The 22,863-nt window shown below is 51.4% G+C and overlaps 5 protein-coding genes across 5 annotated transcripts; 1 reads left to right on the top strand and 4 right to left on the bottom strand.

Moving 5' to 3' along the window:
• Positions 1-584: 584 nt before the first annotated feature.
• On the bottom strand, positions 585-3,354 carry PMZ80_002157 (uncharacterized protein; the record flags this gene model as incomplete). The annotated part of the gene is made up of 2 exons (XM_064870591.1): positions 585-2,498; positions 2,548-3,354. 2 exons carry the CDS (start codon positions 3,352-3,354, stop codon positions 585-587), a joined length of 2,721 nt encoding a protein of 906 aa, XP_064733044.1.
• Positions 3,355-4,882: 1,528 nt separating this feature from the next.
• PMZ80_002156 (uncharacterized protein) lies at positions 4,883-6,789 on the bottom strand (the record flags this gene model as incomplete). The annotated part of the gene is made up of 2 exons (XM_064870590.1): positions 4,883-6,672; positions 6,723-6,789. The coding sequence occupies 2 exons, from the start codon at positions 6,787-6,789 to the stop codon at positions 4,883-4,885; spliced, it is 1,857 nt and encodes a 618-aa protein (XP_064733043.1).
• Positions 6,790-8,496: 1,707 nt separating this feature from the next.
• On the bottom strand, positions 8,497-11,702 carry PMZ80_002155 (uncharacterized protein; the record flags this gene model as incomplete). Its single annotated transcript, XM_064870589.1, has 2 exons — positions 8,497-8,755; positions 8,803-11,702. 2 exons carry the CDS (start codon positions 11,700-11,702, stop codon positions 8,497-8,499), a joined length of 3,159 nt encoding a protein of 1,052 aa, XP_064733042.1.
• Positions 11,703-17,766: 6,064 nt separating this feature from the next.
• Positions 17,767-18,573, bottom strand: PMZ80_002154 (uncharacterized protein; the record flags this gene model as incomplete). The annotated part of the gene is made up of 5 exons (XM_064870588.1): positions 17,767-17,923; positions 17,984-18,030; positions 18,134-18,277; positions 18,349-18,374; positions 18,426-18,573. 5 exons carry the CDS (start codon positions 18,571-18,573, stop codon positions 17,767-17,769), a joined length of 522 nt encoding a protein of 173 aa, XP_064733041.1.
• A 748-nt stretch (positions 18,574-19,321) lies between these two features.
• Positions 19,322-20,591, top strand: PMZ80_002153 (uncharacterized protein; the record flags this gene model as incomplete). Its single annotated transcript, XM_064870587.1, has 2 exons — positions 19,322-20,111; positions 20,173-20,591. 2 exons carry the CDS (start codon positions 19,322-19,324, stop codon positions 20,589-20,591), a joined length of 1,209 nt encoding a protein of 402 aa, XP_064733040.1.
• Positions 20,592-22,863: the final 2,272 nt, after the last annotated feature.

Here is a 22,863-nt window from a genome sequence, read left to right as displayed (position 1 = left end):
AGTGCATAACATTGTGCCTTCCTGATCCGAGAAAGTGTGCCGACCTTTCCTTCTCATGGTTAACGGTGCTTTCCTTGTGGGTTGTGTTTGTCTGATACGGCCGGCTGGATCGATCGTGTTTGTTTTGGCGTACGGTGTATATGGTTCATATGCATTACACTTGGTAGTTGATTCGTCCGCGCTATCGGTAGGTCATTCTGTGCTCCAATTGAAGCACACTGTAGTTTCAATCACCTTAGTAGCGAGCACAACAGGACGAACAAGGCTCAACGGAGAGCCCCAGTGCACTGTTTTACGCTGAACCTGAAGCAGCATCCGAGATGACCAAGTCCTGCATATTCACGGTCTATGTATCCCATTCAACCTCTATCCATCCGCTTATGTATCCTTGTTCATGCCCTCGTGTATCCAGGTAGGTACTCATGCCGTCGTAACATGTACATCCATAACATATACACAAGCCACGCTAATACAAACAGACAGATCAAGTCAACGCTTGCTAATGTAACAAGATCAACAACAACGACACTTCCACAATCTTCATCTTTGGTCTCAACTGCCTCAGCATCCCCTCACACTTTCCTCTACGAAAAATCCATACTCTGCCTCGCGCTCCCAACCCCAGCCCCATAATTCCGCCTCTTCGCACGATCCCGTCTCTCCGCTCTCTCCCTTGCACTCTGCTCCGCGAATCTCTCTTTACCCATCGCGTTACCGTTGCCATCACCCCTACTACCATCACTCCGACTCGGCGACTCAGAGTCATTATCCTCCCTCATCGGCCGTCCCCGCCCCATCATCGAACTAGGTAAACTCGTCTCACTCAGTGTGACATCTTCTTGGCTCTGGCCGCCGACTATAGGACTGAGATCGCGTGTGTACCGGTGCGCTGATTGTGGCGTGGGATGAAATTGAACGGGTGGGTCGAGGGAGGGCGGTGAGCGGACTGATAGATGTTGTGGTTGTGGTTGAGCCTGAGGCTGGGCTTGCGGCGGGTTCTGTCCTATTATGAGTCGTCTGGTGCCCTGGTTCACTGGTGGGACCTGCGGCACCCTCTCGCTCGACTGCGCGAAGTCCCGTGTTTGAGACTGTGGGATCGGCGGTGGAGGCGTGTATATCGCCGGCGGCTTCGGTCGGTTCCTGCTCGGTGGGCGTTGTGGTGTTTGCTCTTCGGGCACGGGATCGCTCGAGGAGAAGCTGAAGGGCTGCGCTGGCCGCTGCTGATAGGCTGGATTTGGGGCCTGCCAGGAATCATCGTCAGATTGCACGCCGTCATCTGACATGGTATCAGGTGAGGCGGATCTGTGGTAGCGATGTGATTGTGTGTAAGGATAATTGTCATATAAGGATGCTGTTTCGGGTGCTTCGGGGGAGTCGGAGCGGGCTAGGTGGAGTGGTGGGTCTCGTCGTTGTTCTGGGGAGGAGTCGGCCATGAGTGGGCGGGATGAATCACCTTTTACCAAACCTAACCTCTCCTCTTCTGTCCCGTTCTTCTTTGCCTTCTTCTCTGCATGGCTGGCTGCTGTTGGTGGGCGGACTGGTTCATCTGTGCTATGACCAGATTGGCGAGAGTGGCGGAACATATTTGAGAAGGAAAACTGTCGTTTGGCACCTTCTGGAACCTGCAGACCAGCACTTGAAGGGGCAGGCGATTTTGGCAGCGGTTTCGACCTTGGTGATGGTATTGGCTTTCGTTTCTGCGAGACCGCATGGCCATAGATATGTTCTTGCGCCTCCTCAAAACTACCAGGACCATAAGGCAGCGCTGGTGAATTTGCATCTGCTGATTTGAAGTGAATGCTGGTCAATGCCACTGGCTGAACAGGACTTTGCATACCCGCTGGATCCATGTCATCGTCCTCATTGTTATGCCTCTGATTGGGATGTAAGATTATATGAGCACGTTCTCGCACATTTGCCAGAAATTTGTGACCTCCTTCGTTCGTGTCTTGTTCATGCTCATCCGGAAAATGCGTCATGCCCAATGGTGGATGCACAGTCTTCCGCCGAGCAATAGGGGAAGCAGTTGGACCCGATCCTATCACGGTCTTTCGTCTTCTGAGCCCGTCCCACTCCGCAATCTCATTCTCCTTAAGTGGCTCAAGATGCTCTGCAGCCTTCTCTTCTCTCAGTCGTTTCGCCTCTTGTTGCTCCATTTTCTGTCTAGGTGTGGAAAGTCGTCTGATGATGGAAGCAGCACCACGAATGGCATCGGCTTTCGGCTCACTCTCCGGATGCTCCTGCTCCGCAACTTCTCGGACTTGATTGAGATCACCTTTGAAGACTGCAGCATCCGGCACGTCCTTAGCAGATTTCGAAAGCTGAAGGAGAACCACTCCCGAGCAAATCTGCAGAAAACCCATGATGACAGTCGTGATCGTTACAGCCGTACCGTGAAAGCCGCGAAACAGGATCGCTGATGTGATGATTGTCGTACTAGTGAAAAACACATAGTATGTCGGCGTAACCAAGGCAGCATTGAAAATGTTCAGCGCTTTCTGTTCCTCCGTTAGCAATGCTCCGTCTCCGCCTCTGTAGCACACTCACATTCAGATAGATGATCTCCGTCACCAGCGTCGCAATAACAAATACCAGCAACACATACAGAAACCACTGATTAAACTGGTTCCCTCTATCCACCGCCGCAATAACCGCAGCACCCAACCCCTGCGTCGCAACAACACTCAACCCCCCAATCAAACTGCATATACTCAAATACACAAACATACTCTTCTTCCCATACCGCGGCCCAACCCACAACGCAATAAACACGCTCCCCAATATGATAACACCCGCATAACTCAGAAATCCCGGCGCAATAACAAATTTCTGCATCTCCTGAATATCCGCCACAGCACTCTGCTCCGGCGCATTCAGAACAATGACCACACTCCCAATGATACAATTGAAGCACCCGACCTTCCCCACGAAACTTAGCCGCTCTTTCAAGAAAATCGCAGACAGAATAGTAGTAACAACCACACTCAGCGCGCCCAGCGGCGTAACCAATATCGCATCCGTGAACGCATACGCAACGAAGTTACACACCTCGCCCACGATCATGAGTGTCATTCCGCCCCACCAGTATGCGTTCTTGAGGTAGCCGTAGCCCTCGCCTGCTTCTTCGTTGTATTTTACATTTGCTTTTAGAAGGCCCATTTTCTTGAGGACGAAGGAAACACCGATGAAGAGGCCGGAGGCGACGGCGAGGGAGAGACCGATAACTTTGTAGACTGGGGGTCGGGCTGCGGTTTCGGTGGTGGTGCCGTTTGTGGTTTCATTGCGGGCGATGAGGTTGTGGGCTGTGTAGAGGAGGTGGAGCGAGGAGGAGTCGAGGTCTTCGAGCAGAGGCATCGTTGCTGTCGGGAGGGGGTAGGAGGTGGACGGAGACGACGGGGTCTCGGGCGGTTGTGCTGTGCTGGTGCTATCTTGTGGCTGCCATCTGTGATCTGTGATGTGTTGCGCTTAACGAGGGAACTGTACAGTGGTTTGTGAGGCTCGAGGTTGTCGAATGCTGTTGGCTCAGCCTCAAAGTATGTACAACTGTGATTGGTATTGCGAGGCTGCTCAGCTGGAAAGCAAGAGGATCGAGACTCGTGTCTTTCGTCTAATGGGGCCGTATATGCAGGTGTTGCATCGAGTTAGACGAGTTTCGTACAGTAAGCAACTCTTGCTCTCAGGCTGTCCAGCGCATGCACAGCGCAGCAACAATGTCGATTCTTGTTGATAGTCCCCTGTAATTCTGCCGGCAATGACCAAATCTATGTGCGACGATGTAGTAATGGCAGGATTGAACGTTTAGCAAACAAGTGCACGATCGAGGAGCACCTCTCTCACTCGAATCTCTAACGACTTCTGTAACAAATGTTGGATCTAGGCCGACGTAGGAAATGCAGCACAGATGCGTAGGCGTGCGTTAAGCTTCGGGATAGACCACTCAGGTGGCTCTTGCTCAACGCGGGTCTCCCAAAGTGCATCAACGTCCGCCAGTCAAATGCGCCCGGGGCACCTCCACGAGAAGCTTGGTTGGGGCTGGTGAAGGCTAGGAGGTCCCACCATCCACGTCGTTGTTGCTACGGCAAAAGCACAGGGTCTCGAAATAGGTCAGCACTCAATTACTTTATCGGGGTCTCCTGTAGCATCGTCAGAAAACCAGCCTTGTTCGTCAATTTTGTGAGTGTTCTACGGTGCAGACAGTCGCTGTGCCTTCAGTGCGACGAGTTCCCTGAATGCGACAGGCAAGAGTGAACCGAATGGCACAAGGACTTGGACCAATTACGCCACTCTTCTAGATCATCCAGAGGAACATGTGGCTGAGCCCTAGACGCGTGCCTCGAAGAAGAGAACCATCCCACTTCGCTTCGAGGGGAGTCTCACGCATATAGCAGATCTTTTCGTCGTTCATTGTCCTTTCCGAATCGGACGATGTTCATGTGAGCTGAGCCTGCTGTTCTTGATGATGTCCATCCTGATGCAAGATACGAGTTCTCGAGAAGGTACGATTCTGGTTCCGTACCCCTGCATTACGCAGCCGGCACTCGGCGCGAAAGGCTCATGACGCGCTGGATGAGACGATACGTGGGACGTCTCCTGCTTCAGCCTATGCCTACTCGAGTACAGGGACCGTGCAACAGTAGCCAGTAAAATCGGTTGCGAAGATGCAAGACGTGGTAGTCACTAAGGAAAACTTTCAGTTATCAAGTCAAACGAGTATATGCTAGCGAAATTGGTATCTCTAAAAGCGCATCCTACATAAGCCCCTCACGCCGCTGTTGCTGTACAATCATCTCTCATAGCTCGTAGCATCATTGCAACACATTTCCTGCCTCACAAAAGCATCCATTTGCGCCTTCTCCCATCAACCATCAGGATAAGGAAGTTGCTAACTAGGCGTATACTGCGGTTTCCTCAACTTATTCACTGGCGGCGGTCCTTCGTCGTCTACAGGATACGGTAACCTGTTCCCTCCTGCCGGTCTGTACATCGGCGACGTCCTCAAGGGGCTGCCGAGAGTCATGCCCGACTGTGGCTCGTTGATGGGCGTCTTCGGAGGTCGCGGCGGCGCATCACTGTTCGGTGCCGTTCTGTAGTCCGAAGATGTGATGCTAAACTTTTCGTCCGTATTACTATATCTCGCTGACTCGTGCGAAAGTCGTGATGGGACGTTGTGTGTGCCTGGGTCGAGCACAGCGAATTTCTCGTTCGAGGATTTCCTAGACGAATAAGACTGGTCGTCTGGATATGGCGGGTTGGAGGGTGTTCGGAAGTGTATTTGTGGTTGTGTAACCGGTGGTCGTGGGCTCAGATTGTGCCCAGTTGGTTCGTCGGCAGGCAATTCAACGGCCGCCGGCCAATTGTTCTGTTGCTGAGGCTGATTGACCTGGGCGTCCAGATTCTGTTGCGGCTCCTGCCAGCTGACTGGTCGCATGTGCTGCGTCATTCTTCTGTGCATGAGATGGATCTTGGCAAGCTTGTATGCCGCGTTCTGTATGATATCCTGTGTACCTTCCTTCTTCAGATACCGTCTTGTGCCAATTGTCATATCCGAGAGCCTGTCCCATTCGTTCATGCCAAACTCTCCAACGCCAACCTCGACGTTGAGTCTTGCATAGTTTTCTCTGGGTACCTTGTACTTCGGCAGTTCTTGATTCATCATCTGTACATGCGTGTCTTCGCAAGCTTCAATCTTGGCTATAAGGCGTCTTCGAGCTTCAGCAAAACTTCCGACGCTGCCCCCAATAAATCCCTCCCACCACTCTGATTGGCTCGAGTTAGTCCCAGGTGGTCGCTTGCCGGTGCCTATGCTGACAAAGACGCCCATATCACGTCCAGGGTACTCATTGACGACAGCTTCTTCCAGAATTTGAGGAGATGGGTTGTATTTTCCAGCGCCCTCATCTATGAAGACGCTTTGCCCTATCTGGATCGGCTTGAAAGCAAGACCAGTGGCTGAGGTTGCCCTCCCTGCTTGCCAGATGGTGCAGTTGAATTCTGGTGGTGGCTCCTTTCTCGAGTCGTACGATCTTAACAATATTGCTGATCCTGTCTTCGGGTTTGTTCCTTTGTAGACTGCAGTGACAGCGGTCTTCGTTCGGTTTTCTCGGTCGTCATATAAACTTGCTTCGGGGTTACCCCATATAGTTGGTGAAGGACCGAAACCCGGGCCAGGGCTGTACAGAGAGGTGCGATTGGTGCTCGCTGGACTTGATGGCACTATTGAGTTATTGCTCCTCACACTCATCGACCTTGCCACAGGACTTGTCGGACTGTACATTGTCGAGCCGAATGGCTTTCCACCACGCTGCGTGCCATCGTTGCCCTCATCTTCGTACACAGTGTGCTCGGCAACACATTGCTTGATGGCCTCTTCGAGTTTGGAGGCTTTAAACAGTGTCTGCTTGTAGGGTATCCCAGCTATTGTCTTGTCTGTCTCGAAAACCTTCTTCGTCATGCGCACGTAGACATCCATGCTGGTTTCGATATCGAGTCTTAGTCTCCCCAGCATAATTGCGATCAGTCCACCAGTTCCGGTCCCGGCTATCATGTCGAAATACTCGCACGGTTTCGGTATCTCATCTCGTTTGGGCGGCTTCCCTTCGGTCTCAACATATGCTCTATACATGAGCTCTTGCAATATAATGAGCATGGAATATCCTCGGACGCCGCCGCCGTCTGCTGTAGCGTTAGAGGTCTTGCTGCTTCGTCACAGAGGGCGCACTCACCTAGCGACAGCACCCGCAATGGCGGGCCTTTCGTGGTATCTTTCCTCCTCACATTGTGGTTGTCCATTGTTGCGCAAGCCGTATATGGGCTTGCTGGATATCAAAGCGCCTGGCGCGCAGACAGTCCTTGAGCAGGACTTCGTCAGGTGCCTAAGTTGTACTCGAGAAATGCCGGATGTTCTTCGTTTGTCGTAGGCGGGGTATCGCGGTCCTGTTTCGACTGCGCTGCGCGGTATGCGATGGTGATAGGGTCTGAAATGAGCTTGAGTATGCGATGGTGACTTGTATCTCGTCACGAGGTAGATGTTCTCTGCTACTTGGCCTCGTGGGCAGGAGCTGGTGTCAATGTTGGCGACTGAGTCGTTTCAGGTGCCCAGTCAGAACTCCAAGGCTGTCCTCGGCTGTCATACGTCAATGCCACAGGCTTGCATGCGCTAATTTCACTGGGCTCCGTAGGTAAAAGTGGGTGCCACGGGCGTTGAATGCTGGTTGGTAAGGTTGCTTTCTCGGCACCAGTCGCAGTCCAAATATTCGCTGGCTTTGAGAAGGGTACGAGTTGCACAATGATTGTAAGCATGCGCAACACTTTTCAGGTGAACGATGCGTGGTGCTTGATGCCACTCTACTGAAGAAGTCACATTCAAGACCAGGCAAGCAGGCAAGTTGTTCGTTGTGCCTTCTTAACTCTGAAATGCTGTTGGAGGTGACTGAACCATGCAGCGGATACAGACGCCTCCGACTGATCGTCTTCATCGCCATCCAACGCAACGTGTTTGTGTGGAGGACAGCTTGCTTCCGATTTTCCTTGCAGCTGACGAATGGCCAAGCGAGCATCATGCCGCCTCCCAAACTTGGATTTCTGCTGTGCACGCAAGCTCGAAACAGCAAAAGATCTTCTTTGAACTTGCCGACTTCGAAGCGAAGCTTGCCGGTCGACAGCAGTGTGGCGAAGCAGATGCGTGAGCCACTTTACCAGGATGTCTTGATTAGGTATCAGTCGAGGGACCAAGCACGAGATCATCAACGTGAACCATGATGTCTCAATGCAATTAGACTTGCCTGCACGGCTCTGTCCCTCGCTAATGCAGGATCAGTATTACTATGCAGAGAGCCAGATGACGTGAGAAAGCACCCTCGTACTGAAACGGCAACATCTATACTGTCAAGGACAAGTTGGATCAAGCTTGGAAGAGCTACTATATATCTATACATTGCTTCTCGAGTATGATTGAGCCTGTGCTAGTTATACATGCGCAAAAGTGGTCTCTGAATGCGTGATACGCCTACCAAAGGACTGCATTTTCACACTGGCTGTTCGCCCGCTTTTGCTGCAACGAAGGACAATGCAACTCCTCGACCCGTGTTTCCATGATGCAAGTGCGAATCAAGACCAGCTTGAATTCCATCTCCTCATGTAAGCCATCCGCAAATTCTTGTGGGAGGTATATGTCTTCCCTGAACTCCGTCTCTTTCTTCAATCTGATCCTGCAAATGACTGTGAAAATATAGTGGACCCATGATTGGCTATGAATCAACTCTTCAGGTATAATAGTGTGGCGGCCGTCTCTCATTAGAACTAGCTTGTAAAAGCTTTGGGGGTATTCGTGAACGCTCAAATGACCCGAACCCAGAAGTAGAATGGTATATGCAAGAATTGTAGCAGCAACAGCATAGTCAGCAGTTCCATATTTACCATTGCGCTCACTGTAGCGTGAACGGCGTATTACTCGTCGATTCTCTTGCCTTTCGAATGACTGAAGAAACATGAAAAGCTTCAACGATTGGATGTGAAGCTCGAGTTTGCGCTATTGAGATGAGGACCAGTGCTGCTGCTACTGGGAAACAGCTTGTTTTGTACATGTCGAAGGATATGAGCATTCTTGCCCAGTGCTGGCGAGATACTAGCTTTGTCGTCCAAGAATTTGATGGTGCGAGTCAGGAGAAATCGAAGCATGTCTTCCGAGATCAGAGAACGCAGTTGAGGATTGGACGAGTTGAATGTGGCAGCGAGGACGAGGACGTTACCGAATTGTCTAGTCATGTTAGTGAACACTCATAACTTGATCGATGCTGGACTTACGCATGAGCCGTGCCTAGAATGTTGGTTATGACTAGACGCCCAGGGACTTTGTCGAAGGCTGTCGTACTCTTGATGGCAGCGTCGATACATTTCATGCAAGCGTTCAAGATCCATGGTTCCAAAAACTGGTCAGCCATTCGTGGTGGAGGCCGCATGTCACTGATCCGGCGGCCTGAAGCGGCATCGCTATGGTGTGTCACTGCAGGAGAGGTGTAACCAGATTGAGCACCGCTGCCAATTGGCGATTCCGAGGGTCGAGTCATAGGCGTCCCGGGGCCGGCTAGATCCAAAGCATACTTCAGAGCTGGACGATTGATGATATACTTAGCCCCATAGTACTTTCCTCGCATCCTGGCTTGGTTGATGTCCGGACTCTCATGATCATCCTCTCGCCAATCCCAGCCAAGCGCCTGTCCCATGATATCAACCCGCCAACGGTCTAGGTTCTCGCTAATCGTCGTTATCATGGACGACGGCTTTTCAAATTCACGTGAAGAAGTATAGATGTTGTAGACCGCGTCATTGATTGTTCGTCGAAGCTGTATTTGGTTCGAGTAGTGATGGGCAATGGGATCTTTGATTTCCGGATCATGATTCTCCTGTTCAGGGTCCGCAACTGTCAAATCATCAGGAACTTCCCAAAGCATCGCACCCTCTTTCGCAACGATATCACTTTTCGGAAGATCCACTTCTGCGAGGATGTCACTTTCCAGTTGCAGACAACTCCAGAAGGCGTAGTTGATCAAATTGCGTCTCTGACGCGACATTCTCCTCTGTTTGTAGTCCGGAGACTCGATCAAAATCATACAGGCTCGGCAAGCGTTGGCGATATACCAATGGCTGGGTATAACGCGTGCAAGCTGGCCCATGTAGAGCCCAGCCAGCAGATTGGCTTGAATATGGGATACATCGACCCCACCAGGTAATTCACCTAGAATATCAGCAGCCTTAGCAAAATAGGCGAGTCCTGGAATGACATCGATATTCTTGCCGTGAAGGTTCGAGCCCGCAGGCGCCGTTGGAAGACCGTTGGTATGCGATGTATAGGGCGATGGAGGTGCAGATGATGGCGGTCGCCCCAGGGCCGGTAAGTCGCTATAGCCCAAATGCGATTGTTGTATCGGTGTCTTCGCGTTGGTTGCAACGGACGAGCTTTTTGGAGGTCCAGGAAGTGGCTTTTCATAGGCACAAATCTTGCCAAGTGCCATGACTAACAAGATGATAGCATTTGACACCGAGTGCTCAATTGGTGGGCTGTTGCGCCAGGATGGCCGCACACTTCCATACTGAGGAATGGTATTTAGATCGTCCGTGGTGGAATGAGGTGATTGGCTCGACTCGCGTTTGCGTTTGATGCCCACGCCCACGCTTTGAGCCAGGTGGTTGGTGGTGTTGCCATAATCCCAGCTATACTTTTTTTTGAACGCACTCACCATTCTTCGCAGAACCTGTTTGTCGAGGAAAGGGTGCAGAATGTACATGCGATCCAGATAGCTCTTGACGTATGCGTCGACAGCTTTTTTATCAAGCAATAACTCTCCATCGGGGGTGACTCCGCCCAAATGATCGTGTACACCTTGCAGACTCTCTTCCCTATGCGGCAGCTGCCCCGTACCCCAGACGCCGCTAGGCGACGAAGTGGAGATGTCTTCATCCATGCGGCCAGATGAGCTACTAGCAGCTGGGCTAGCCACAACGCCTTCGTGACCATCGCCTTTGTCTTCTCCTTCACCACAACCGTAAAGTCTCAGCAGACCTCGTTCTGCCTCGCCGTCGAGCACGTATGATACAGGTATATCCCTCGGTACCAGTTCGCTTATCGCCGGCCACTCGAGCAGAGCTGAGGCATCCATACGCTTTCTCTTCTTTTTTTCCTCTGAGCCCAAATCGTCTGTTTTGTCGGACTGGTCCAGGTTCGTCTGTGGACCGCGCATAAATGCTGCATTGATCGTCTGATGGCCCTTGAATTGCGCTGAAGGGTCAGATCTGGGTTCTTCCTTCGTCTGCGGCCGAGGCGTAGTCTTCATCATCGAGACGCTTCCTGTAAGCTTCGACTCTTGAGTTCGTCTCTCTACCAGAGACTGAACGGTTGTAAGCAGACTGTTCAGTTTGTCGTCAGTCGACTTTATGTGGCTGTCAAGTTTATCACCGAGTAAATCAACTTTCTCGCCCATCTGCAGCATCTGTTTCTCTGATTTTTGCGGCGGCACATCTCGATACGTGCACCTCAGTCCGTTCTCTTTGCAGTGTGTGCACTCTGGTCTCCCTTCATCACATTTTGCTTTCCGCTGTCTACACGAGTCGCAGGCCTGAGCAGCACGTACGGGTTTGCGCCTCTGTTGCTGATACCAATCACCAGGAGGAGGACCCCAGTAATGAGGTGTGGGCGGTGGTCCGGCAGATTGAGGCGGAGGCGGATAACCTGGCGGCGGCCCTTGAGCTGGTGGGTGAGTAGGCACCATCTCATGGCTTGTCGTCTGTACGTGCAACGGCGGTTGTGGAGCGTTCACAGGGCTTTCTGGCGGAGCATAGGGCGGGCGATTTCCGTAGTCCTGACGGGAGTAGTAGCTATCAGGGGGTGGCCCACCATTCACGGCTAGAGGATAGTGCGAAGGCGGCACGCTAGGCGGCGATCTTGTTGGCCCGGAAGTGCTGTTCTGCCGAGTGTAAGAGGTATCCGGGGTATAAGTCGGGGTATGGCTCGGTGGCGGCGGCGGAGGATAATTCTGCGGAGGAGGGTAAGAAGGATGGTGAGGCGGAGGTGCATCCGTGGGAGGCGGTCTGTGGTCGCTTCCATCCTGATATGGTGAAGGCGTTGGGTTCCATGGTTGTTGCATATGAGCACCCGGTGGGGCAGGGTGGTGGTAGTTGTGTAAATGTGGTGCGTCGGTTGACGGCATGTGTAGCGGTGGAGGCTGACCGTATGTTGCAGGCCCTTCGCGCTTGAAACGCGGATCGCTTGGTTCCTCCATATTGAGCAAGACGTGCAAGTGCCCTGTACCATTCCTATCTAACCATGTGACATCAAGCTCGGCAAAGACCTAGATGCGTAATAGTCTGCATGTCCGCTGGAACGTGAGCAACAGGCCTAGGTGGCGATATGGCTCATGGCAAGCCCAACTTCGGCCTGCTTGCCAGATGCACGTTATTCCGAACTCGACTGGCTAATTATGCAGGCCGGTTGACAACAGCACCAAACTGTCTTCGCCAAAGCAGCAAACGTGGGGTACAGCGCCTCTTCCAGCACAACACATCAGCTGTCGCTGACAGCTCACGGCAGCTCTGAGATGTCGTGCAGAATGCTGCCCGTCGTGATGCGAGCCACTCAATCTGAGGCGATTTCGTCCGTCGCTTCTCTTCCTGTCCCTTTCAAAGACAAACAAGATGCGTTCGAACCTCCGCAGAGCAGGAAACTGGATTGCGCCGCTGCTCGGTGGTCGAAAGCAAGAGCCCGGACCAGTCCACTCGAAAGTATTCTCCTCTTATGCGTTTATATGTTTTGACCCTGATAGGCGACCTCGTCCAAGACGTGTTCCAAGGTATATTTGAATTGAGTCAGAGCAAATGTAACACTTTCATAGCAATCTCGTTCTCGTGGGCATGCTACAACAGGGTCCTAGCTAGATCGTAGAATTGCCGGGTGTCCGGGTACACAAAATATAAGCGTTGAAATGGTTGTGTGGTGCAACGCTTCGTAACGTAGCTGCGAGTGCAGAGCCGTAGGTAATCTATGCACTCTGGGCTTGAGGTTCAAGATTGAAAAGAAACCAGCGCAGGGCAGGTGTAGAGGGAACGATCTCGTGGATGTACCCGTGGGAGTGGCTCGGGAATGCGGTAACGGGCAGCTCAGCTCGGCGGAAGCTCGAGGATCGCACCATATGTCCACCAGGTGAGCTTAAGCTGGCGAGCGAAGCCATAAATGACCATATGCGCGAAGTAGTGGTCCCAAGCATAAAGCAAATGTCTGACTACTATGTTAAAGTGGGCTTTTTAGTGGGAGTCTGTGGAGTTGAGGAAGTGATTTGAGCATTGGCAAAAGTGGAGGACGCAGCATTCAAGTTATTAGCTGAAAGAGCTATCCTTGCCTTCGCAAGCTTTCCGACTACCGCTTGGCCAAGGTTCAATCGTGTCGCAGATAAGCCGTCACCATCTTACGGTACTTTCTGTCCAACAGAATGCTTGTTAATTCCGAAGAATGACCTACCTTGCATGTCAGATAGTCAAGCATCTTGCGCGTGCTCACATAACGAACAGCTTCTAGATGAGCAGCTCTGTTGTGTGATGTAGCGTCCATAAGTGCAGCCAAACGCTTTGGGTTCTATCTTTACCTACTTCTAAGCAGATGCAGGACCGAGCCTAAATCGGCTTAGATGGCATACCAGGTCGATCCATCTTCCTGGGTGCAGGTCGATCCTACCGTGAGTACGGAGCACGGAGATGTGCTTGATCCAAAAGCAAGATAAACCGCTTCGGACTCGTTCCAACGAGGAAACCGCCACTGACTTGTCTCCAAAAAGTCAACACTGGAAGAGACTCCACAGTGCTCTGACCCACTACCACTGCATCCGTTTCATCGTCCGCACAGTAGAGCCTGTAACGTAACGGTTTCCACAGAGGCAAGAGACTCTTTCAGAGTCACGGAGCGGACGCCTGTCGGGGTTGACATTGCAGCAGTACTCCGGCGTGAGGGTCATCTGCAAGAGTGGCATTCTACAGTAGGCAAGGCCAGTGGTGGGCATGCTCGAGGTGAGGTCCAGTCATAAAGTAGATTATGCACGGTGGATAACCTCGGATTTTGTTCTCGCCTAAGGAAACCACATGGGCGTTAGCAGGCGACGGAGCGGTCAGAAACGAGGATAAGGAAGAAAACAAGACCGTCTGACAACATCGTTACAAAGCCTTCTGTCAATCTTTCGGGCTTCTTCGTACCCGCGTATCTGAGCAGTGTCTTATGTGATCTGGGTACCGAGACTATGCTGCATATCGAACGCTGTGCAGAGCTACCTTCACCGAAGTTGGGTACGGCATGCGCAAAGGTGCACTGTCTAGCCATGGTGCGTTGCGCTGCTTCCATGCCATCTTCGAGAAGGACGCCTTATTCGCTAAGAGTATTAGTTCATAGCCTATTGTTCGCTTGCGAGAAACTGGCAATCCTGCTTGAAGTGGCGCATCGACTTGATTGGACCTGGCGAAGCGATTCGACATTGGAGATTGATTCTCCATATTATCGTGCGGTTGCTGTTCTTGCCAGAGCGCCACGCCGTCAGACCCGGTCGCCATGTGGCATTGTCTCCATGGCACGGAATTGTTCGAAGTGTCAAAAAGGACTGGCTTGGACATTATTGTCATGCTCCTCGGCATTACGCACTTATTCGGGTGAAAGCCAGCTACCTTAGTAAAGAGGGTAGAGCAATTTGTTCTTGATACCTACTGTATGCAAACGTGTTAGGGATACAGTTGTGTTTCGCGAGGCTCGTTGAAGCGTTAAAATAATTCTGGTTCTAGAAGACTGAGGCGTGGCAGCCTGTAGATCGTCGGATTGCGCAACCACGAGATTGTGTTCAGGATCCCCTGGTGCACGACCAACTGTCTAGGTAGGAATTATTACTTGTACATGTCTTCGCAGTAAACGAACAACCCTCATCCATGCTGGCTCGTCGTGGTATGTTGGCAGTATCACGCCTCTGTCGGCTGTCCGGTCTTTGAGATCTACCTCTGCTGTTGTCGTCCTCGTAATCGACGCAGGTGGCGCTTGGACGCACAGCCAGCCTGCAAGCAGAAAGCGTACAACAAGGCAGTAGTCGTGATGCTAGGGAGACTAGTTGAAACAATCTCGAAGCTGATGTGGAATTATCAGCTGCACACCAATCACTGTTCGTAGTACTTCCCTGAAAGAAGCTTCTAAACGATGTGTCCATGCTGACCACGTGGGAAACTTCCGAGCGATTGGTACCTCGTGCAAGCCACCATGTGATCATCAAGCATAGCAGTCTTCAGTTAGAAACTCGTCCGCATTGGCAGCTGCAGTAGTATGGATTACCAAAACATCCCGCAATTTGGCCAGTAAGTGAGACATGTCGGGTTTGGAGTAGTAGAGTTGGATATATTTTCCAGGACAGTTCTGCTTGTCAGTCGAGCATCAAGATGCGCACTGCAAGTAGTGGCAGCACCATTATGCAGGGTAAATGAGAACATGATGATCAGTGTCGAGAGCCAGTGGGCACCAACAATAATCTCTGGTCTTTACGTTTTAGTGCCCTGTAATCATTAATTCAGTTTGCAATCCTTGGGTTCTACCGTGTCACAGTACTAGGCTTCTCTGCGACTCGTAGAACATTTCAGAGCATGGTACCTCGTTCGATGAAGATACACGTCTCATATGCATCTGTGAGCCAAGGCGCTCCTGAATATCTGTTACTACCTACTATCCCAATCCTGCGTTATAGTCAAGCTAGTTTGACGCAGGACGTGTTAACAAAGATCCATAACACTGACTCTCAGCGTAAGTTGTTTTCCGAAATTACACTGAGAGAACACACCACATGAAACATTACATTTTGCACGACCATAAGATATGATTCAATCTCCAACGATGGATACCAGTGGTCCAATCATGCTTCCCACTGGCAATCCCTACCCATTCATCATCGGCACCAAAGCGCCAGCACTATGGATCCGGTCCAGGGCTTGACAGTCCCAGAACCATGGCGCTGGTTTTGGTCTGACACCAGTGGCGTTTGCCGAACATTTCAGTGTTACTTCCTCATTCTGGTTGGGCCCCATGGGCAGCGCAGATCAATGCGTAGGATAGACACCGTCCAACGCTTTCTGGCTCAAACTTGATCGGTGAGCTTACGAGTGTTCTGCACCTTCTTTGTCGACCGTGTAAGCGAGTCATCCCAAGCGTCGAACAAAGCATAGGCTGGCTACTCAGTACGCAGGGTGATCATCGGCCAGTAGTTTGTCGGTAACGAGATCGTGATCACTTGATCAGTAGCGTGCAGTCTTGTGTGGTAACGTGATTGCCCATGACAAATTATGAGAGGGACGTCTGAGGCTGTAACTACTGATGGCTATTTATCGGCATCGTCTGGCTATATTGGTACGGATTAATCAGTCGTACCCTTTGTTGGTTAGATAGTCGGAGCATCTTACTTAGGTAGGCCAGTTGATTCCTAACAACCTCGTATTCAAGAAAGCGAATGCGGAACATTGCGACCTGTCTTGGTAGGCGTGACGATAAGCTGCAGGTTTGTGCTGAGTGTCTGCTCCAGTTTTCACAGCCCTGAAGAGATCCGAAGAACGCATGAGAGTGGTGTTCAATCTCCATGCCCAGAAGCTTCGACCCGCTCCCCAGGAGGACGCCCGAGGGCCGATCCGCCGAGCCGTAGAAGCAACATAGCATGCTTCAGTACGGAGTAGGGGGATCTCTATCCTCTTGCTCAACCTTTTGCACAGACGAGATGTGTCGGCATTCCGAGCTGAAAGCCCCCGCAGCACTGCCCATATCGGAGCCTTACGAGATGTTTGTCTGTCGTGAAGACTGTAGCGTTAGCGGGTGGCTGTACCCCATTTGATCTCTGGGCTCTGCCAAGTTGGCATGAGGTGTACGCTTGTCTCAGATTGGTGAACTTCTGCTGAATGGCTTGAGGATCGAACATCTTGGTGCGCGCCACATAGCAAGTCGTTTCGAGTATCCACGGACGGCATGCATCAGCTTCTTCACAAAGACAGGCTTGACAGCATTGTACCTTCTGGGTTGATCCTACCGTGGTCATGACCATCACAGCAGTGCTGGTGATGACCAGGCTGAAAACTTATGCTATCTATCCGTGACACTCCGGTCAAGCCGCAAGTCTGGTGCGCAGCCCCATCTGGACGAACTGTCAGAGAATACCCCAATTTTCATACTTCGATGCGGCGAACCTTCTTCAATAAGGTTTCCGGACCTGTTGACACTTTCACACTTGCAATCCTATTGTCGAAACCTTCACAACTGTGCACAAGCAGGTGCGACGCATACTGGTGTGCAACAATGCTGCGAACCAAGGTTTGTTTGAGGTTCGGTCCTTGCCAGATCGCAACAGAGGCAGTCTCGCCGATTCTGAGAGCATCCCTACCTCGATCAGCATTGACCAGCTCGCTTGTAGCATGAAAAATCACCATGCCGGCGCGTCTGCTGCACATTTCCACTGTCAGTGCCTGAATGTTTTCCCCCGAGCCTATGAGCAGAAAGATTGTAACGTAACAGCACGAAAAGGGTACCCACGACAGACATGTTATGACCCAGCACCCAAAAAGCACTTCTGACCGCATTGTCTCCTCCTCTTGACCTTGATCGGACGGACTTCGTCTGTCTTTGCCGTGGTCGACCAGACCAGATCACTACGTATCCATGCTTGTGAGTATAGGTAAGCTTTGACTGCCGCAAGCTCTAGACCGTATCAATAACGGTGAGCTAAGCTATCTAGAGTGTTCCATTCTATCTGGCAGTACATTATCACGGGTGTTCCAAGCTGCAGCGGCGAACAGCGACTGACCGTTACAGGAAACGCCTCAGTCCATTACAACGACTAATGCAAAATAGCCCGACGTTACTGTTCATATTACAGAGTGCCACCAGAACGTGGTAACCATTCTCTGTGTCACTCCTACAGCACATGGCGCACGCATCCGTTCGAACCACGAGTGCGAACGATAGCTACAAAAGAGGATAGGGCTGAATAACAAACGGTGACCTGTCAGAAGTGGGAATACTGTCCGCACTAACCTCGTTTGACAGCCAATCTTAGTCACGATTTGATAGCATACGAATCCGAATTCTTCCACATGGGAGGCCCGTGCGTCTATGCACATTTGAATCTCGGATTCACGCAGTTGCCGAGGATCTCAATCTGGACAAATGGTTGGAGTAGACCGCGAGGTCCCGAGCGGCGACTTGGTCGGCGAGCGGCTCTCATCCTCTTACATCTTAGCTTGGCCGTTGATGACCTCCTTCACCAACTTCAAAGCATGGATAGCAAATGCAAGCATGTTCTGCTCACGGTCTGTGCCTTTGCCGGTGTCGAGATCGATCCTCTTGGTACCTGATTCGCTTGCTACAGCTAATGCGACATACCCGCTATCGAACGTGTCAGACGACTTGCCTCAAGGATTTGCAATTTTCCGAGGATCGACTTACGGCGTTCTGTTTGGTGTAGAGCCTCCTGTTGGGCCTGCTGTGCCGCTCTGCCACATTTGTTAGCGATCAAGTGATCGGAGGACTCCTGCATGAGACGATGGCCACATGACCTGACCAAGAGATCCTCGTTTGCAGGACACGAGCACTTACTTCAGAGACACAGTAAGTGGACTCTAGCTTTGCCCTGACGTTTTCGGCCAGGCCAGCAACGATGTCTGGCGTAGGTCCCTTGTATCCGTCGATATTGGCTTGGGTCCAGCCTGCGAACTGAATACGTGATTGCAATGTGTATAGCTAGGTTGGCGTCAGTATACATTTGCAGCGTTTCATCAAATACAGATATCAGGCAAGGATAAGCAGCTTACAGTCAATCCTCCCTTGTAGATACTACCTAGATGATAGTCTTAATACCAATCTGTTCGAAGCGACGACAACGGCTCACTTGCTCCTGGTGTGGCTAGCAATGCCGCGGACACCAGACCTCCTGCTGCTGTTTCTGCTACAGAGATCGTTTCCTTGCGCTCTTTGAGCAGTTGCGCCACTTCCGTGGCTATTGATTGGAGGCTCGGAGGTACTACTTGTTCAGTCATCTTGTGATAAGTTCGAGATATCGTTCTCGGTGCAAACGTAGCGCGTAGAAATGCTGTAAGTCTCGCTGGGCGCAAGTTCAGTGCTTGCATTACTCTTTGTCACTTACATGATTTGTATTCCTGATCGAGGACGCGCCTCGGCTAATAAGGACGTGGATGTGTGGGGGGCTCAAGCGAACCTATCACATCTGCGTTGCGGTGCTGTTTGGCCGTCACACCAGTCATCACAACAACCCTGACTTCGGATCTTAAATTTTTATTCTTTCGCGAGACCCGGTCCACCGTCCGCGGTTCCAGACTTTGTTCATCAATGCCATCACCACCATATCTGGGGCACAGGAGAATGCAATGTTGGCGATTCGGAAAACAAGCTTTCATGCTGTTTGCGACGAGCTATGGAGTAACGACGCGCTGTTACAGAAGGACTGCCTTGAGCACGTCTCGTTGAGGACATGAACCAAGGACAGCTGTGTGCTGCTTTCCACTTCCTTTGTGCCTGGGCCCAAGCAGTCAATATCAGCACGATCAAGCTACGACTACAGTGTTCGCACGAGCAATCGTTCTCAATCAACCTTAAAAATCATTGAGCTTGATCATGCATACGCAATGCTTGCATTCATGCCCACCACCAGTGTCGACATGGCTTGCTGAACAATCAGCGCAAACAAGGTAAGGACAAATCCAAGGGTAAGCACATATTTGCGTCGACACATAGCTTTGTCTCTCATCCTCAAATCGTTATGCGACAATGCCTGTCTCGTTCTCATACAGCATCATACCAGGTGGTATCAAACGCAGGAAGAAGCCTCAAGTTTCTATACTCTCTTCGCCAGCCTCAAGCAAGGCGCCCGCCCCAGCACAGCTAGAAATGTATCGCCCGGATCGAGATCGTCACAATCGTCCTTTCACTCACTTCCAGGGTGAGCATGGGTGTAGATGCTGTCCGGTTCACCAATCACACAACGACTTCAGCAGCGAAGAAGGAGAAACCATCAGGAGCGAGTACTCTGATCACAACTTACCTCATCCTGCCCAAGCATACAAAGCCTTCATATCAGGTAAAGCCTACTTCCCCTCAAGGCTACGCTCACAGCATGGCGGCTTGTACCCAGATTCACCACCTCCGGCGCGTGCCCGCGCTTTGCGTATGAACCGTCAACCGTACGTTGCAGAAAGGGGCCATGCTTTCTACCCTGATGATATTCGCGGAAGACGAATCAAACACATACCCAGCTCTCCCACAATGCGATCGCAAAGCTCTGGTATGGACTACGCGGGAAGTCCAGGCTTTGACTCACCCGTGCCCCAGTCTCCACCATTCCATAGCCATGAGACGGTCGCCGTAAGCCCGATGGCATTCAAAGCTGCAGCCGAAAAGCTGTTTTCCGTCCTCACGAAGGCCGAAAAGTTCTTCGACATCTTTCTTCAAAGCTTCAAGCACGAGACGGCAGCAGCTTATATGGATCGCGCCTCCGAGTGGAAGCGGAAGGTCACTCGGTACAACAGAGATCTCGTCCTCCCAACTCTCAAAATTGATGGTAAGTCTGAACATCAACGCTTTCAATGCCATATCTGATATCCGGTGGCTAATGGGTTCAGTGGATCCTAACAATACTTATCTTGGCAACGACGAAGCGACCCAGATCCATGACAGAGACACTTTCGATGAGTTACAAGCACAAGTCCAGAAGCATGTGCAGCAATTGTCTCGATCGCATCTGGGAAAGCCTGCGTCAAGCCGACACCATTCCACTTATCGCCCGAAATCAGATCACGAGCATGAGTTCCACCTACCGGATGACGCCAGCATCAAGCTTGAAGTCCAATTCGAGGTCGCACAAGCGCTGCTGAAAAGTGTTGAAGCTGTTCAACCAGAGCTTCTCCGATACGTGAAAAGAATGAACGAGGACTACAATGCAGCACGGGAAGCCTTGTCAATCATGAAGAGACTGAGACGCGTCTTGGATCAGTACAGGAGGGGTTGGCAAGATGAAGAGAAAGACCTAACCGAGGGCTGATAGTGAGCATGTTAAAATGAAGTGCGGTTTCTAGGAGACTGCATCACCATCAATACACAGATGCAGAGCTATCGTCAACCCCTTCAGCATTGCCACAAGAGCAATATCGCCAACTCCGCAACATTCAAGTCGTGAGTGTTAGCTTCGCACATCTTCCCAAATGCCTAGATCTGTTTACCATGTTAGGCGCAAAATCCCCTGAAGGGTATTACTTCAAGTTGATGCAACTGCACAATACACGGCAGGCTCTTGCCTCTGCCAACCAAAACTCTTCGCGTTCGTTACCATGATGAGTTCATGAGCTCACTGTATCCGCGCTCCTGCCACTTCTTTTGCCCTATTCATTCGCAGCTCATCCTAGCACCTGCCCATGAAGGGCTTCAGCGGATTCGCGGACAGTTGAGTTCGTGTCTTGCGTTTCATGTGTCCTTACATCACGTACTCTATCATGAATGACCGCCATACTTTGGGTTACTACAGGCCATGTCAGAAGCTCAATCCTGTTTCGATCGAAGCGTGATCCTTCGACCGTTGAGCGCGGCGATCTTTGATCTGCTAATTGTCGATCCCCCACACAAATCTAACCAGCACTTTCGAGATCAAACTGTTGGCGTCGAAGACCAACCTTGACTTCGAGGCTCTAGTGAAGGGAGCTACTGATATTAGCAGCTTGCTGGTTCGAGCGCCGCACAGAGCTGAGACTACCCTGCCTCCCATGGACGGAATGGACGGAGCGAGTTCCTAAATCGAAGCAGCCACGGCGGAAGATGTCTCCAAGCGTTTAGGGAATGCTCTTCGTACTCTTGCAAGATATAGAGGTAGCTTTCACAAACACTTTGCCCACTTCACGGCGTTTTGGTGTGCGCGGTATGGATGGGGCCTTTTCTCGCGAAAAATACCCTCATTTCTTGTACTTGGTCGTCTTTACGCTTACCACAGCTTCAAACGTCTAGTCTCAGACTTGCGGGCGTAGCCAGCACTATCCGGAGTTACTGTATGAGGCAGGAGGTGGGATGAGATATCTCCGGATAAAACTGGCTGCAGCCACGAGGCCTCGAAAAAACTGGCGCGGCAACCAGGCTCTAAATGGCTAGCCATGAGAGACACGATCGCGCTCTTCTCTAGGCCTCGGCGGACGCCCGTGGCGTCCAATTGTTCCGCCCTAGCCGCCCCGTCAGTTTCTTCGAGGCCTGGTGTATTCGTACTCTAACACCCGTTCGCAACGGGTTCTAATCGCATTGACGATCAGCTTATGTGAGGGAGGTTGTCCTTATCAGTTCGTTTTTTTGATCCGCTCATCTTCAAGCCCCTCCAATTTTAAAGAACGAAGTCAAGTCAGATCGTCAAGCGAGATTCATCTCTTGGCCTTGGCTACGCCTACTGTAGCAAGCCACTCAACAATCAACTTCCGCTGTCGGCCGAAGAGACCTAACCTGCTTCTGAAAACAGGCAGATCTGTATGAGCGCCGCTTCCTCAGCTCTGGTCGAGTTGTCATGAGTCTGGTGGTATGCAACGGGTGCATCAGCTAACCACAATCCATGCATAGACTACGAGTATCTGGTATGCTTGGCTGTCCCAGGAGCAGATTCGATGCAGATCGGTCGACTCCCTATCACATTTCGAGATAGATATCCTCCGCTCATATCCCTGTGATTGACAGCGGTCAGATGCGAAGGCCATAGTTCAGACCTTGGTCAAGCTTGTCTGTATCTTGAATGTTCATTACATGTATGAGCACGAATGGGAAAGCGGGGATTTCCTAACCCACCCCCGAGGGGATCGCCGCAGACTCTGCGCATGGCCTTGATCCGGCCGCTGTGAGCTTCGCTGGAAAGCACATCCTTCCATGGTCGTCTGGGCTATACTTTTGGCCAGACCAGGCTCCTACGCTACAGTACAAAGGTTAGAACACGTAATACCGACTCCTTCCCGAAGAGGAATGGAGAATACTGGCGCAAGAAACTGACAAGCAGGCGCATCTCAAGCCAACGACCTTCCGGGCAGGCAATTAGGCGGTTCGAACTTCCCAGGTTCGCGCTTGGAGCGGTCAGCTTGCTTGTCTTGGAGGTGGGCATTGAGAGAAGCATGGTCAGGGTGAGGCAAAGAAGTGAATGACGCTCCTCCAACTAGTCTACTCTTACGGTGCTACTACTGCAACCCGAGGGACAATGGCAGCGACCCAGCCGCCTTCCTGCTCAAAGCAACGTCGACGGCAACAGCAGGAGCATGTCATGGTGTGCCACAGCGCTTGTGAAAGACTGCTAGCAGGGT

This window comes from Knufia obscura (genome assembly GCF_036327395.1).
Source record: "Knufia obscura strain CCFEE 5817 isolate CBS 148926 chromosome Unknown scaffold_2, whole genome shotgun sequence".
Lineage (NCBI taxonomy): Eukaryota > Fungi > Ascomycota > Eurotiomycetes > Chaetothyriales > Trichomeriaceae > Knufia > Knufia obscura.
Note: the sequence above shows the minus strand (reverse complement) of the source record. Positions and strands in the feature narration are given on the sequence as shown.